The sequence below is a fragment of the Prionailurus viverrinus genome, chromosome E2, assembly GCF_022837055.1.
Source record: "Prionailurus viverrinus isolate Anna chromosome E2, UM_Priviv_1.0, whole genome shotgun sequence".
Taxonomy (NCBI): domain Eukaryota; kingdom Metazoa; phylum Chordata; class Mammalia; order Carnivora; family Felidae; genus Prionailurus; species Prionailurus viverrinus.
The window spans coordinates 48,982,901-48,998,568 of NC_062575.1; the positions used below are offsets into that span (position 1 = coordinate 48,982,901).

Below are 15,668 nucleotides of genomic sequence, written 5' to 3' on the forward strand. Positions count from 1 at the left end.
AATGTGGATGAACCCCAAAATATTATGCCAAGTGAAAGAAGCCGGACACAAAAGAGCACGTATTGTATGATTCCATTTGCATGAAACACACGGAATAGGCAAATACATAAAGACCAAAAGCAGATTGGTGGTTGTCAGGAGCTGAGGGGAAGGGGGAATGGGGAGTGACTGCTAGAGGATTCCAGGGAGGTCACGTATGTACAGATCATGGAGCGCAAACAGTTGCTAAATGGAGACTGTGGTTGTTCTGAGGAAGGGAGAAGCCCCTGGGGGAAGCCGTGGCCTGGGAGGCACAAATGCAAAGAGCATCTGAGTCAAGTCTCCCGTCTTAGCCCCCAGCTTCTATATATACACCACACTGGGAACTCTGTTAACAAAGGAAAGGAAAACACTTCCATGAGTCTATACAAGAGCTGCAGAGTGATGGTCTGAGATGAGGCTGCAGAAAGGACTCTCCCACAGAGGCAGCAACCGAGGAGGGGGGAGACACTGGCTTGTGGTGGGTCTCTCAGCAGCAGGAAGACCCAGGGCCAGTCAAGGAACTGGCTTCTGCAGAGGTGGGAATACTTCCTGATCCTGGGACCCTTTGAGGCCCTTCTCTCAGTCCCCTCTGCGGGACCCAAAGCTGATCTGGTATACTGGGGGCACTCTTCCTATGCCACTCTCCTGGGGTGTGAGGTCGATGTCCTCGGGGGCCACGGGGCTGGCCACGGAGAAGTTCTGGAGGATGGTGGTGAAGAAGAGGAATAATTCCATGTGGGCGATGCCTTCGCCAAGACAAATGCGCTTCCCTGTGAACACAGAAGGTCACCGATGTGGGCACAGAGCCGATGCACATCCCTTGCCCGGTCACATCCCAAAGCCCAGACATCTGTGTCCATCAACAACAGATTTGTATGGGACTGGCCTTCAACCTGCAATCCAGGGTGGTGTTTTAGGGGCGTCCCGAGCCCTCTGAAACCAGGGGCAAACGTTTGGGTGGAGGTGCCTTGCACGTTTTTCCAGGAGAGTTTGTAGCTTCTGTGAGATTTCCAGAGGCTTCAGTGGCCACTTGGAGAATAAACACCCACTTCAGGTTAGATGTGTGTGTGCGTGTGTGTGTGTGTGTGTGTGTCTGCCTCCACATGTGCAGGTGTGTGCACATTTCTGACAACATTTTTAATGTCCTTCATCTCTAATATGAGGACGATGGTACTTATTTCAAAGGACTATTATGAAGGTAAAGAAATTAATATTTGTAAAAATTCTCAGACTAGCACCTGGCCTGTACTAAGGATACTATAGGTGTAGATATTGTTTGTGTTTGTTTCTGGGTGTGTGTGGTAAGAAGTGTGTGTGGGGTGGGGTGGGGAGTGTGTGTCTGGTGGGGAGTATGTGTACCTGTGGTGGGGAATGTATGTGTGGTGGGCAGTTTGTGTGGGAGGGAGTGTACGGGGTGTGGGGGGGAGTGTGGGTGTGTGTGTGTGTGGAGGAAGTGGGGGAATGTGGAGGGCAGTTGTGTGGGGAGTGTGTGGTGTGAGAGCTGGGGAGGGGTGTGGGGAGGGGTGGGGGCAGAGAGTGTGTTGGCCCAGAGTGGGTAGGGGGGAATGGGAGGGGAAATTGGGGGGGAGTACGGGGGGCGGTATGAAGAGGAGTTGTGTGGCGAGTGTGGAGGGCAATTGTGTGGGGAGTGGGGGAGGGCCAGGGTGTGAGGAGGGGTGGGGTAGGCAGTGTGTTGGGGGGAGTGTGTAAGGAAGAAAGGGAGGGGTGGGAGCTGTGTGTGGGGGTGTGTGGGAGGAGTGTGTGGTGGGAATGCAGAGGGGAGTTGTGGGGGGAGTGTATGTGGGGGGAGGGGGGAGTGTGAAGAGGAGTTGTGTGGGGAGTGTGGAGGGCAATTGTGTGGGGGTGGGGGTGTGGGGGTGTGGGAGGGGTTGGGGTGGGGAGTGTGTTGGGGGGAGTGGGTAAGGAGGAAAGGGAGGGGTGGGAGCTGTGTGGGGGGGTGTGTGGGAGGAGTGTGTGGAGGGAATGTAGAGGGGAGTTGTGTGGGGAACATGTGAGGAGAGTATGGAGGGGAGTGTGGAGGGGAGTTGTGTGGGGAGTGTATGAGGGGGGAGAGTGTGAGGAGGATTGGGGGGCAGGGAGCACATGGCGGGAGAGTGTGAGGTTGGGAGCATGAGGGTGTATCTGGCACTGTGTGTGTTTGTCTGTATCTGGGTTGTCATTTTATCTCAGTCCGAGAGCCATGGGCTTCAAAAGTTTGGGGGGAAAACCAAACCACACTTAAAATTGTGAATGGGGCGGGGCACCTGGGTGGCTCAGTTGGTTGAGTGTCTGACTCTTGATTTTGGCTCCCAGGTCTTGATCTCTGCGGGAATAGTACAGAGCCTGCTTGGATTTTCTCTATCCCTCTCTCTCGGCCCCTACCCTGCTCAGGAGCCCATGCTCACGTGCTATTAAAATAAATAAATAAATAAAAAGAATTGTGAGTGGGTCTGCTTCCTTGGATTCCCAGAGGTGTGAGAGCCTCCAGTAGGTTATGAAGCATGGGCTTGAAGAGAAATAACACAAAGGGAGTAGGAACCCCAGGAAGAGGCACTGAAAGCCTCCTTTACCTCAGTGGCTCTTTATTTTTTAATGTTTACTTATTTTTGAGAGAGCTCTCTCAAATACACAGAGTGGGAGCAGGAGGGTGGGGCAGAGAGAGAGGGAGACAGAATCTGAAGCAGGCTCTCGGCTCTGAGCACAGAGCCTGACACAGGGCTCGAACTCACCAAGGATGAATCATGACCTAAGCTAAAGCCCCACACCTAACTGACTGAGCCACCCAGGCACCCCACCTCAATGGCTCTTGATCTGCAAGCTGGCCACCATGGCAAGGCCATTCAGATATTTCCTAGACCAGTCAAGGTGTCAGACATTATGCCTATGTGGACAGCTCTGGGGGAAACGTCTGTATCTTTTTGGCACATCAGAAGTTAGGTAACAGGGACTTAGAGATACTCAGAGCAGGGCTCTAGACTAGCTCTCCTGTGACTGGTTCTGTGACCCAGTTCTTTCCAGAACAGCCTGACTCCTACTGTCTCCCTCCCATCCTCTCTTCCAATCCCAATCCCTGGGACTGTCCACTGGGACACCCTTCACTATCCCGTTGGCTCTAACATCTTTTTGGCTTGGTTTGTCGTTCTTTCCACTCATGGCAATCTTGCATCAGTCTTTTGCTCTGATTGACCTCCCATCAGGCATTGCTCCTCTGTCTCCTTCCTCTTTTGCCCACTTTCTTCAGTCTTAAGCTCCCTGTCTCTGTCCATTTGGATCTGATTCCATCTGAAACTCTCTTCCTCCCCCTCTCTCTCTATCTCCTATTCTCTCTTGTTTCCCCTTCCTCACTGTATTGTCTCATTGTGCACTCAGTCTCTGTCACTTGTCCCCTGTCATTATCTCTCTCTGTGTCTGTCTTTGTCCTTCTCTCCATTTTTCTCACTCATTCTTTCTTTGTCTCTCTCTCTCCTTCCCTCTCTACATCTCTGCCTCTCTCTCTAACCTTAGAACAAAACTAGTGAATGGGATCATGAGCCCCACCCCACCATCCCACAAGTCCCCCAACTCTCACTTAAGATGAAATGAGGGAAGCCGTAGCACTGGGCAGAGCCAGGGGATCTGGGTCACTGGGGTCACTGATGGAACTCAAGACTAGGGCCTTGGTTCGGGGGTCCTCCTTTCTCCCAAAGGATGAGGATTCTGGGCATTGGGGTTTTCTCAAGACAGGGCCACATAGTGGAGAACGGGGAAAGAGACAGGTCAGAGCATGTCAAGACCCACTCCTGCCTCCCAGTACCAGCAAGATAAACCCAAACTCCCCCCAGCTTCCAAGGCCCTCCAGCTGAGATCTTCACCCTTCTCCCCTTTTAGAATCCACACTCCAGGCTCCCTGGGTTTGTCTCATTTCTCAAATACGCCATGCTGTCTCCACCTTCAGGCTTTGACTTGCTGTTCCCTCTGCCTGGAACACTCTTCCTAGTGGCTGATTGATACTCACCCCTGAGGTCTTAGCTTAGAACCAGTGCTTCGAGGAAAGCTTTTGCTCACCGAACCACCAAGAGTTCCGTATTTCCTCTTTGTGTTCCCAAAGTCCCTTTCAGAGCATTTATCACAGTTATGATTAATGATAATAATCATCATCCCATCCATGAGCACCGACTTTGTGCCAAGCAGTTCTAAGCACATTGCAAGCATTAATTAAGTTTAATTAGGTACTATTTTGTGGTCAAATGATAAATGCCTATCTCCCCTGCTGGGCTGTAAATTTCCCAGGGCAGGGACTGTGTCTCTATGTGACGTGCCCAGTGCATCATCTTCAGCCCCCAATAAAGCACTACGCTCAGAGTAGTGCTCATCAGCTATTTTATACCAACGTGTATCTCTATACCAAGGCGTAGAGAGGTTAAAATACTTTCCCAAGGTCCAGCTTACCGAGATGTGGCTTTGGGATGTGGTCTTCTTAAGCCCTGTCTAGGGCTGCAGGCAAGATGAAGTGGGTTAAAGGTAAAGCAACTGGCATATAGTAGCTGCTCAATGAACCAAGATCTCTCCTGGACTGTCTCAAAGAGAGAGTGGCCTTTCACTCTGGTGTCTGGGAAAGAGAGTGGAGGCCTGGCTTACCCATGGAGAAGGGGATAAAGGCTTCAGTCTTCTTCAGTGCCCCATTGGCATCCAGAAAGTGGTCAGGGTTGAAGGCATCTGGTTTTTCAAAGTAATGTGGGTCATTGAGAGCAGAGTGCAGGAGGGGATATACTTCAGTGCCCTGAGGGAGAGTCACAAGGTCAACAGACACTGCCATTCCTTTCCTCAGCCCACCCTTAAAAACAAACAAAACCAAACAAACAGACAAACAAAAAACCAAGAGGGCCCTAGTGATAAAACCAAAAACAGGTCAAGTGCAGAGATTAAGAGAACCCAGGATGCCCACACGGGAAAAATGTGGGAGCCCAGCTGGCCTCACCTTGGGCATGAAGTACCCTCTGAAGTGAGTGTCTTTGGTGACCATGTGGGGAATGCCAATGGGGAGGAGGTCACTGAATCTCTGAATCTCATGGATGACTGCGTCAGTGTATGGCATTTTGGCTCGATCATCAAGGGATGGAAAGCGGTGTGGGCCAATCACCTGGTCAATCTCCTTGTGGACTCTCTCTGCACAGAAGAGTGGGACCAGGGAACCTCATTTTAAAGAGACATTTCAGCAGGGACACTGCTTTGTGTGGGCTAATGAGCCAGGAAAAACCTGTAATAAAGGATTAGGTCATTGACACCCCTCAGAGCAACCAGCCTGGAGGAGGGGGAGGCGAGGCGGTGGGGGGGGGGGGAAGCAAGAATTCTCACCCTTTGAAATATATTGAAAGTTATGAATCCTCTTCCCACAGGCACATGTAAACACACACACACAAACACACACACACACACTCACGTGCGTGCGCACATGCACACACCACAATTTTGTACAGAATTTCACATTAAGAACTCAAGGCTATAAACCTGTCAAAATTCTCCCTCTTAAAAGACTGGAGAGGAGCCTGGGTGGCTCAGTCAATTAAGCGGTTAAATGTCTGACCTCACCTCAGGTCCTGATCTCAAGGTTCATGACTTTGAGCCCCACATCAGTCATTACAGAACCTGCTTTGGATTTTCTGTCCCCTCGGTCTCAGCTCCTCCCCCATTCACCCTCTCCCCTCTCTCCCTCTCTCAAAAATAAATAAACATTAAATTTTTTTTAAAACCAAAAGAGTAGAAAATGACCTAATATTTATTGTGTGTGTATTATAGATGAGACACTGTGCTAGGTACTCAGGAATATAACCATGAAATAGATCAATAGATTAACCCACAAACACCTGGATAAATGAGTACATAAGCCAGTCGACTTATGAATGGAAAGAGTGATGAATGGAAGAACGTTAGTGAATGGATGGATGTATTTGTTTATCAATCAATATATGAATTATTGGGTCATTAATTAATAAATGGCCCACAGACAAATAAGTGAACCTGATCAACCAGTAAATCAATTGCATAAATGAATGGATGGCTAGATCTATAGAGCAATAAATAAATAAATAAATTAGTGAAATAACAGGTATCAAAAAGTGATGAAATAGGTATAAAAATAGATAAAATAAAATAGGTATAAGAAAGGAACAAATAGATGGAGGGACTGAACGACAGATAAATAATCAGTGATGAATCAACTGAATTAAATGCATACTAAATGGATGAACGGTGGATTGAAAAACCGATGGAAGAATTAAGGAATGAAATCTAGTTCATAGGGCAGATGGATGCATGCATGGACAAAGGAGCCAATGAATCAATGACAAGTACTTCATTCATTAATCCCTGTTTCAAAAGATCAACAATTGAATCAATTAATCCAAATAAATAATGGAAGCCTAGGTCCTTGAATCAATCATAGGTGAAAGAATCTGAGTATAAGGTAATCAATACAGGTACCAAATAAAAGGATAGACAAATGGATGGATGGGTGGGCAGAGACAGGAGTCTGTCTTTACATGATGGGAGAACACACCGACGGATTGTTCATCCATCCACCGGCGGGGCTGCCTTAGTCAGGGGCTCATTCAAAACCTGCAGCGCTCCTGGTATATATAGGAGGTGAACACTTCCTCCCTCATTCAGGAAGGATCCCAGCTGCACTTCTGCAGCTCCCAAAGGGGTGAGAAGCCCCCGCCCCCTGCCTCGATCGGTTGTCCCCGCCCACCCACCTGTGACGTGAGGGTACTTGAGCATGAGCTGGAAAGCATAGCGGAGCGTGCTGCTGGTGGTCTCCGTGCCGGCGAAGAAGAGGGAGAGCACCGTGCAGATGAGGTTCCGATGGTGGAATTCGCTGTTGGGGTCGGACTTCTCCTGAATCCGAGCGGTAGGGGGCGTGTCAGGGGAGCGGCGGCTTTGCTGCACGCTCTTGCCTGGGGGCGCCCTCCCCTGCTGCCGGGTCTCACACCACCTGTCTCTCTCTCCCTCTCTCCTCCTAACTTTCCCCTTTTTTCCTCTTCCCCTCAGTTGGTTCCTGAGTCTCTCCTCCCTTTCCCAATCTCCCTCCCCTCTTCCCCACTCCCTTCCTCCTTTCCCCGCCCTTCTTCTCTTCGCTGCCATCTTTTCCTCCCTCCCTGCCCCCTCCTGTTCCCCACCCCCAACCCCCACTTTGTCCATGCGGATCAGGTAGGCATCGATGAAGTCCCGGGGGGTGCCGGGGTCCAGGGTTTCACGGTGCTTCTCCACAGCGTCCTCTATGAAGGCTATGATTTCCTGCGCGTTTTTGTAGATTTGCCTGTGTGTACCTGGAAAGTACTTCAAGAAGTTGTAGAAAAGCTCGAACACCTGCAGCAGAGAAGGGGCTGTGAGGTCCTCCTGGGGTGGAGTCAGTGAGTCACAGGGAGGAGAGCCCTCCTGGGGCCTGGGTAGGGCAGAATCTCATCTTGCTCTGCCTCTCTGTTTCTGTCTCTGCCTCTCACTCACTGATTCTAAGTCTCCTTTGATCTGTTGTTCTCCCATTTTTCTCCTTCTGTCTCTTCCTCCCTCATCCTCCCGTCCTGTTTTGGTTGCTGCCACACCTCTCTCCTTGGTGCCTCTCCTTACCCATGTGTGTCTATTCTCACTTGTCTCTCTGCAGCTACTTTTTTCTTTTAAATCATCTCTACACCCAGTGTGGAGCTCAAACTCACGACCCTGAGATCAGGAGTCGCCTGGTCTACTCACTGAGTCAGCCAGGTGGTTGGCTCTCTGTGCTTCTATTGCCTAGTTTGCCCAGTGGATCTGTTTGGCTCGGACCTCTCTGACTCTTTCCACCCCTCACATCTCCTTTGCTGCACCAAACATTGATAACGTGATGCATACACAAAATGAGCCTACTGCCTGCTTAAGACTATTTATTTTGGAACATACTTCTACTGGATTGTCTAGGATTAATGTAATACCTAACTGTTGCAAACAATTGCAAAAAAAAAGGTGGAGAGTGCAATGTAAAATTCTTTGTCAATTAAAAAAAATTTTTTTAAGTTTCTTTATTTCTGAGAGACACAGAGAGAGAGAGCACGCCAGCATGAGTAGGGGAGGAGCAGAGAGAGGGAGACACAGACTCCGAGCTGTCAGCACAGAGCCCGATGCGGGGCTCGAACACTTGAACTGCGAGATCATGACCTGAGCCAAAGTTGGACACTTAACCAATGGAGCCACCCAGGCACCCCAATCTTTCTTAATTTTTAGCGATAACCATTGATAACTCTCTAGTCAATCTCGTTCTAGATTTTACTCTCTCTGTGGTTCTCTGTGGGAAGAGAAAAGTGAAATCACCTGCTGCACCTGTTGCAAATATTCACTCTGGGCCCCATCCTAGCTTTTTCAATCAGACTGTCTAGCAGGAGGTCATGGGAGTTTGTGACTAACCATTTGGAACAGTCCTACACACAAATCTGACATACACTCCTGGGTACAAACCATAATGAGGCATACTGTTCTGCAGTTTAATTTTTTAAACTTAATGTATAATTGTGGTATTTCCAGATTCGTTGAGAAAGAGAAACCACACTATTTTGTTTTAAAAGAGGAGCATATTACTTTATAATCTGGGAGATATTTTTAAAAAGACCAAAAGTGGGCGGGGAAATGGGGAAAATGAAGAAATGTGGTCCCTTATTTTCACATATCCTTGAATTTCGTCAATTGAGGAGATTTGCCAAAGACAGAGGTGAAGATTTGCAGGAATCAGGAACAGAAGAATAGAGAGCCTGACAGTCTGAGTCCTATTCTCTCCCTCTGTCTCCGCCACTCTGCCTCTCAGAGTCTCTGATCTCTGCTCTTCCTTGTCACTTTCGCCCTGTCCTTCCCTCTCCTCTTCCAAACCCTCATGTCTTGGTCTCTCTTGATGACTCTATGACTTTCCATCTCTGTCTCCTCCTCCTAGGCTCCCCATCCCTGTCTCCCTTCCCTCCCGCCCTCTACTGCTCAGTGTCCCTGTCCCTCCCTGCTGTCTGTGCCCCCCTTCCAGCCCAAAGCTGCGTTTCTGGGACACCAAAGCAGATCACCCCTTTCCCTGTGCCCTAGATATCCACCTCACACACCAGCCTCCCACACCAGCTCCCTGACCTGGCTGGAGAAGGAGCTGAGGAGCGTGAAGGTCTGGTAGAACAAGTCCAGCAACCGCAGGAACTTGGGATCTTTGTAGCTAAAGCGTGTTCCAAAGACAATGGAGCAGATGATGTTGGCAGTCATGGAGTGGAAAAGGAAGGTGGGGTTCTGGAAGGCTCCTAGGAGGAGGAGGCACAGGTCATGGGACACGGACTCAAACAAAGGCCTTGGGAGCACTTGACCACTGCCCCATCTCCATGTGACTGCCCTCCCTCGCTCAGTGATGACAAAGAAGCAGGAACAGGAACCGCTAACGTTCACCAGCCCAAATGATGGGCCAGCCAGATCCTGTTCTAAGCACTTCATGTATTATTTTACTAAATTCCCACCACAACCCTGGGGGGAAAGTGCCGGTCTGTTATTGTCTGTAGGGTCGTCGGGCTATGGAGGCTTTTTGGTGGGTCCCTCTCAGGCCTCAGCTCTGACCCTAGGGGCAGGTAGTTAAGTCCCAGGGGCAGATGGGTGCAGGGCAGGTGTTCAGTCAATCACATGTGCAAGTTTAAAAGCTCTGCTCTCCCTGTCCCTTGTCTGTCATCCCCTCCCTTCATCTCTTCTCTCCACCTCCAGGGCTCTTTGGTCTCCAGGGAATCGTTCTGCACTTGACGGTTGATGTCTGTATACATCCTGACCTCCCTGGATGGGAGGGGAGCAGGGACTGTGCACCCACCCGGAAGTGTCATGGCATCAGCCTCTCTCTGCAGGTCTCACCTGTCCGTCTTCTCTTGCTCCCCTGCACACCCTTTCCTGAGCTTGTCTGTCAGTCTCATTTTCTCTACCTTGGTTTCTCTCTGCCTTGGTTTCTTTTTGCTTCTCCCGGTCTCTTCCAGTCTCTCTTTGTCTTCATTTCTCTATCTGTGTCTCTTTTCCCTTCCCTATCTCTCTCCATCTGAGTCGCTCTTTTTCCATCTGAGTCTGTCTTCATGGTCTGCTGCCCCTAGTCCTCTATTGCTCCCTATGTCTCTGCCTCTGCCTCTCCCTCCCAGCCTGTACATTTACCTCTTGAAATCTCTTACAGAAGGACCCTGTCATCTTTATGTCTCATAAACACCCTTATATGGAGAATCCAAAAGTAAGTAGAAGTGCTTCTCTCTTTTTTCTAAGTCTATTTATTTTGAGAGAGAAAGAGAGAGAATGAGTGGGGGAGAGGCAAAGACAGAGGGGGAAAGAGAGAGAATCTGTGCTGTCAGTGCAGAGCTGGACGCAGGGCTCGAACTCACAAACCGTAAGATCATGACCTGAGCCGAAATCAAGAGTCAGATGCTTCACCAGCTGAGCCACCCAGGCCCCCCTCAGAAGTGCTTCTTTGATAGCCCATCCCAGCTGCCTGAGGGCAGGACGCCCCAGCTGCCCTCCTTGCTCACTGACAGCTTGTCAATAGTTCACCAAGAAGAATGAAAACCCACTTTGTCATTTTCAAAGTGTCTATCGTTTTCCCCTTTCTCTCTTTGCCTGCTTTTATGTAAGTCTTATTTTTGCCCTTGCAGATACAAGTCAACCATGGGTTGGTTTCCCTGAACCCAAGGAAATGCGTGCTAATACATAACCAAGTTTATGTCCTTGAGTTACTCTCGACACTATACACCCCATATCTCTTCTGGCTCCCTGTGTTCCATTCCTACCCATCTCTGTCTGTCCCTCTGTTGGATGGTCTCTCAGGGTCATTCTCTATCTCTGCCTCTCTTTCTCTGCCCACAGATACACCTCAGTCTTTCTGTTGCCACGCACCCTGCATACCCATTCTCCGGGGACTCACCCTGGGTTTTCCGCAGTTCCTCTACCACACACTGACACTCCTCCTGAATCCGCTCCTCTATACTCCGCTTCCCCATCCCGAAGTTCTTCATGGTGGCCAGAGAGAATCGCCGAAGGAGCTTCCAGCGTTCCCCGTTGGCCAAGATCACACCTGGGGGTGGAGGGAAGGCATGGATTGCCAAGAGGGTTGGAAGGGGACTCCGGGCCCCTCTGCGCCTCTTATCCCCCCTTCCCAGACTCACCCTCCCCAATTTCCATCTTCCATCATTCCCCTCCAGGTGCCTTTGAGGTCCTTACCATAGCCTTGAAAGATTCGTTCTACAGTAGACACTCTCCCCCGGCCAGAGAAGGCCTCAGCTTGGTCCACCAGGGCCTCCCGTATGGCCTCTATCCCACACAGCATGACCACAGGCCTTGGCCCCAGGTACACCGTGAAGACATCCCCGTATTTCTCTCGGAGCTGTGAAGCATATCCACGCCCAAGGTTACTGTTAGCCAATGTGCACCCATGTGGCCATCCCAGTTGTTAAACCATAAAAACACTCATGTACAGATTGGCAATTAGCTACTGAGTACCCCAAGACCCTCCACCCCAGGGTGCCTTCCCCTCCCAGGACCCAGCAACTAAAGGATTAACCCATGACCCAGACAGAGTCTGCATGGTTGGTGCCCTAAGCAGTACAGATGGTTAAATATCTCTTACTTCTGCCTATACCCTTGAGTCGAACCAGATCTCCCCAGCATTGAAACTGAAGAGTCATCCTTCCTGTGACCCAACGTCAACCTGCTGTCTTTCTCCTGACAATTTCCCCAGAGAACTACCCTAAACCGCTTGGCAGATATGAAGAGAAAATGATGGCTTCGGGGATGATCATGACATAACATCAACACAGGCATTTGCAAAACTCCTCCGTAGTATTTACTGAAGCTAAACACATGCATATTCAATGACTCATTAACTTCACTCCCAGATGCACGCCCAACCAAAATGTGTACGTGGGTTCACCAAAATACCAACAACCTGATTCGCTGAAGATTTTTTAAAAACTTTTGGTTATGTATTTTTGAGAGAGAGACAGAGTGTGAAGAGGGGAGGAGCAGAGAAAGAAGGAGACACAGAATCCAAAGCGGGCTCCAGGCTCTGAGCGGTCAGCACAGAGCCCGATGCGAGTTTGAACCCACAAACCGCGAGATCATGACCTGAGCCAAAGTCAGAAGCCTAACAGACTGAACCACCCAGGCGCCCATTGAAGTTTTTCAAATAAAATTCTCAGCAACACTGATAGAGAATAAATATATGGCGATATAGTCATGCCATGGAATAATTATGCAGCAATGAAAAAGAACCCACGCTACAGCCAAGACTTGAATGAAACTCACAGGCGTGGTGTTGAGCCAAATCAACCAGACACAAAAGTGTCCATATGTCCTAACTCTATTTCTATGAAGTCAAGATAGTGAGAGGGTGGTAACTGGAAGGGGACTGGAGAGTGGTTTCTGGGGACAGGACATGTTGTTACTTACCTATATGTCAACTACATGAGTATGTCCGCTTGAGAGAATTCATTGAGCTGAACGTTTACGACTTGTGCACTTTTACGGGTCATGTTAAGCCTCACTAAAAATTGACTTAAAATCATGAAAAGGTTAAGTTTACTGCAAAATCTCTCCCACTGATCTCTGCAGAGCCTCCTTATGGTCTCCCTACTGCCATTCCCATCCCCTTACGATCAGTTGGCCACCCACCTCACCCCAGTCTGAAGCCAGAGTATTCCCTATGAAAATGTAAATTAATTAATACCCCTAACTGGCTCCAAACCCTCCAATGCCCCCCACTGCACTGAGGGTAAGATCTGAGGTCTCCACCTTGATCCACATCACCCTGCATGAGGTGGCTGCGTCACCACTCTGCTTGTCCTCCCCCTCGCCCCTTCTCTCCCTCAGATCCAGCCTCCATGTTGTCCCCCAAACATGCCGAGCTTGCTCTCACTTCAGTGTTCTTGCACTGACATCTGCCTCTCTATGGTGCTTTCCTTGGGCATCTTGCAGGGTGTCTGCTCACAGACACAGCGAGACTGAGCCTCTCCCCCACTATTCAATCTAAGTAGCTCCACCACTTTCTAAAATAGCACCGGCTTTCTTTTAACCATAGCTCTTGTCTACCTAGTATTTCCTTATTTGCTTAACATGTATGCCTTGTCCAAAGCCACATCATCAATGCCTAGAATGTTCCCAGGACACAGAAGGTGCCCTGTAAATGACTGTTGAATGAATGAATCAAAAGAGCTGCCATTTAATGAGCACGTACTATACACCAGGCTCTCTGTGCAGTCTGCCACCCAGTCCTCATTAATGTTATGAGACACACATTCTTATCACCATCTCATTTTAACAGAGGAGGAAACTGAGACTCAATGAGTAAGAGTTGACTCTGGAACACAAAATCCACATCTGTCTGACTCTAGAAAGATCTGGGAGCATACTAGGGAATGGAGGAGGAGCGGGGCCACCCTCTCCGACCTGTCCCATCGTGACACCCCTTAGTCCATTCTCTCCTTTCCTGTCTCCAAAGATGCAATAATAATGAAGGATCATGGACCCCTAAAGAATCCTGGAAGTTCCATGGAAGAACTTGAGGGGGTCTGGAACTCTCAAAATTTTATGTACAAATCTTTGTGGACATTTGGAGGGGAGAGAGCCCACAGCTTAACCAAATTCTCAAAGGATTTGTGATCCCCAAATCATTAGGTAGCTTTGGCCCAGGAGGACATTGGAGATGAGGACACCTCTGTGCCAGACCCCAGCTTTCCCTCCATGAAGTCCCAGCTGTGTGACTGAGGACAAGTGTCTTCCCCAGGCTGAGCCTCAAGGTCCATACCTGTGAGATAAGGATAGCACCTCACCTCGCCCGCAGGCGTGTGGTAAGCCAGACCTGATGAATTCCCACGGCGATACAGATAAATCCTAGCCATGTAAATCTGAGCAAAGAAATCAAGACCAGGAGTTTACAGAAAAGCGTGGTGCCCTTAGGAGGCACTGAAGTAAAAAGTACTCGGGGCCTGTGCATACCCATCCCTCCACTTGTGGGAAAATTCTCTCTCTTAAAAGCAAAGGGATGACAAACCCAAGATTCAGGAGTGTGGTGGCCTTGTGTATGTAAGCTGGCAGTTATGTCAGTGACCCAGTTCTCCTGTTGCCCAGAGGGTGCACCGGTGTAGATTACATTATTCATAAATAAATTGATAATCACATGTAAAATCAGGCGTGGAAAGCGGTGATACAGAGCCTGGTAAACACTCCAGTGTCAGCCATTACTGCACATTTGTTTGTGGCCGTTATTGGTAAGAACCTTGTGCCTCCTCCCGTCTTCCTTCTCCTCCTGGCATCTACCTGGGCCAATCTCCGCTCTCTTTTCTTGCCAGAGGAGAAACTTACAGTTGGTGACTCTGCCCCTTCTTTTTTCTCTTCCAGGGCCGGGCAGACGCCCAGAGACTCCACAGGCAGAGGCAGAAGAGTATGAAATTCTATACCCATGGCTTGCGCCCAGACGCCTCCGCGTGCCCACCCACCCACCCACCCACTTCGGAGCCAGTGCCCACACACTTCAACTGAGCAGGGACGCCTCTGACCGTCTGACCACCAGCTACCATGCTTCACCTCCATGCACCTTCCTCGCCACCTTCATACACCCCACCCGGAGCCTGAAAGGATGCCTTCACTCCTTCTGGGGAGTGATCCCAGATCACCCTCAGAGCCCATGCATCGGCATCTCACCCTCAGGAAGGATTTGAGTAAGCCTCTTCTGTCCATCTGCAGAATATTCCCCAAGAAGGCCAGAGGACGGGGGCCTGGCGGGAGGCGGCCATGGGCCTTCGGGTGGTCCCTGGTCAGCAGAAGCAGGAGTCCCGTGAGGACAGCAAGAAGGAGAACGACACTGAGCTCCATGGCCCGGCCCAACTGTCTTTGTCCCAACTTCAGCCTTGATTGAGCTGGGCTTTTTATCCTGAGCTGGCTGCCCCACCCAGTTATGTAACTGTATTCACTCCCCGCCTCCCTTCTCATCATGTCCAGGAGTGTGAACTTGAAAGAGTGATGTGCTTTTTCAAGTATGGGACGTCCCATTCTTCCGGCTCACACAACCCTGTACATGTTGGCAGAGACCAGGTGGTAGCGATTCCAAAGTCCACAAGAGTGCATGTGCCTGGTGCACACATTGGGCGTATTTGCTTTGCGGCTATGGGTGAGCATGCGCGTTCGCCTTGACGTGCTCGCTCTTGCGTACGTTTCCCTACGCCTCCTTGCGTCTGTGCGTGTGCTGGAAGGAGTTTATATGCAGAGTGGTGTTTGTATTCACGTGAACGTGCTGGCGTGTTTCTGTGTATGCGTCTGCATGAGGTTGCATATATGTTTTTGCATGTGTGGGGGCTTACATGTATTTGTGTGGATTCATTTGGGAAAGGCTGTGTGCATCTGGGTGCACGTCTCCGTGCGTTAGTCTGTGTGCGCCTGCGTTGTTTGTGCGTCTCGCGGTCCCTGTCTGTGTGGGACTTTTAGGTGCCCGGTGTCTACCTCCACCCCCCTATTCCCTCCCCCCCCCCCCCCCCCCAGTGACAGCCACTGATGAGAGTGATGATGACGACAGGAGGAGGGGAGAAGCACAGAACTGGGGAGACTCAGAGAGAGAGAGAGGGATAGAGACGGAGGCCTGGCGGGTGCAGCGTTCAGGTCCCTCCCCACCCCCACGC

The 15,668-nt window shown here is 49.9% G+C and overlaps 1 protein-coding gene across 1 annotated transcript; it reads right to left on the reverse strand.

Annotated features, from left to right (window-relative positions):
* Window positions 1-97: 97 nt before the first annotated feature.
* On the reverse strand, window positions 98-15,035 carry LOC125153441 (cytochrome P450 2B11-like). The gene is made up of 9 exons (XM_047836596.1): window positions 14,698-15,035; window positions 11,221-11,383; window positions 10,925-11,074; window positions 9,130-9,290; window positions 7,189-7,365; window positions 6,753-6,894; window positions 4,979-5,166; window positions 4,639-4,780; window positions 98-791 (listed from the first exon to the last, which is right to left on the reverse strand). The coding sequence occupies exons 1-9, from the start codon at window positions 14,986-14,988 to the stop codon at window positions 601-603; spliced, it is 1,605 nt and encodes a 534-aa protein (XP_047692552.1). The 5' UTR covers window positions 14,989-15,035; the 3' UTR covers window positions 98-600.
* Between the last annotated feature and the right edge of the window lie 633 nt (window positions 15,036-15,668).

Excerpts from the sequence above, each read along its gene's own strand:
- LOC125153441 (XM_047836596.1), bottom strand. The coding sequence starts at position 14,988 with ATGATGAGAAGGGAGGCGGGGAGTGAATACAGTTACATAACTGGGTGG. Across the intron at positions 9,291-10,924 it reads GGAACTGCGGAAAACCCAGG|GAGCCTTCCAGAACCCCACC; the intron begins GTGAGTCCCCGG and ends TCCTCCTCCTAG. Across the intron at positions 6,895-7,188 it reads ACCTGATCCGCATGGACAAA|GAGAAGTCCGACCCCAACAG; the intron begins GTGGGGGTTGGG and ends GCTCGGATTCAG.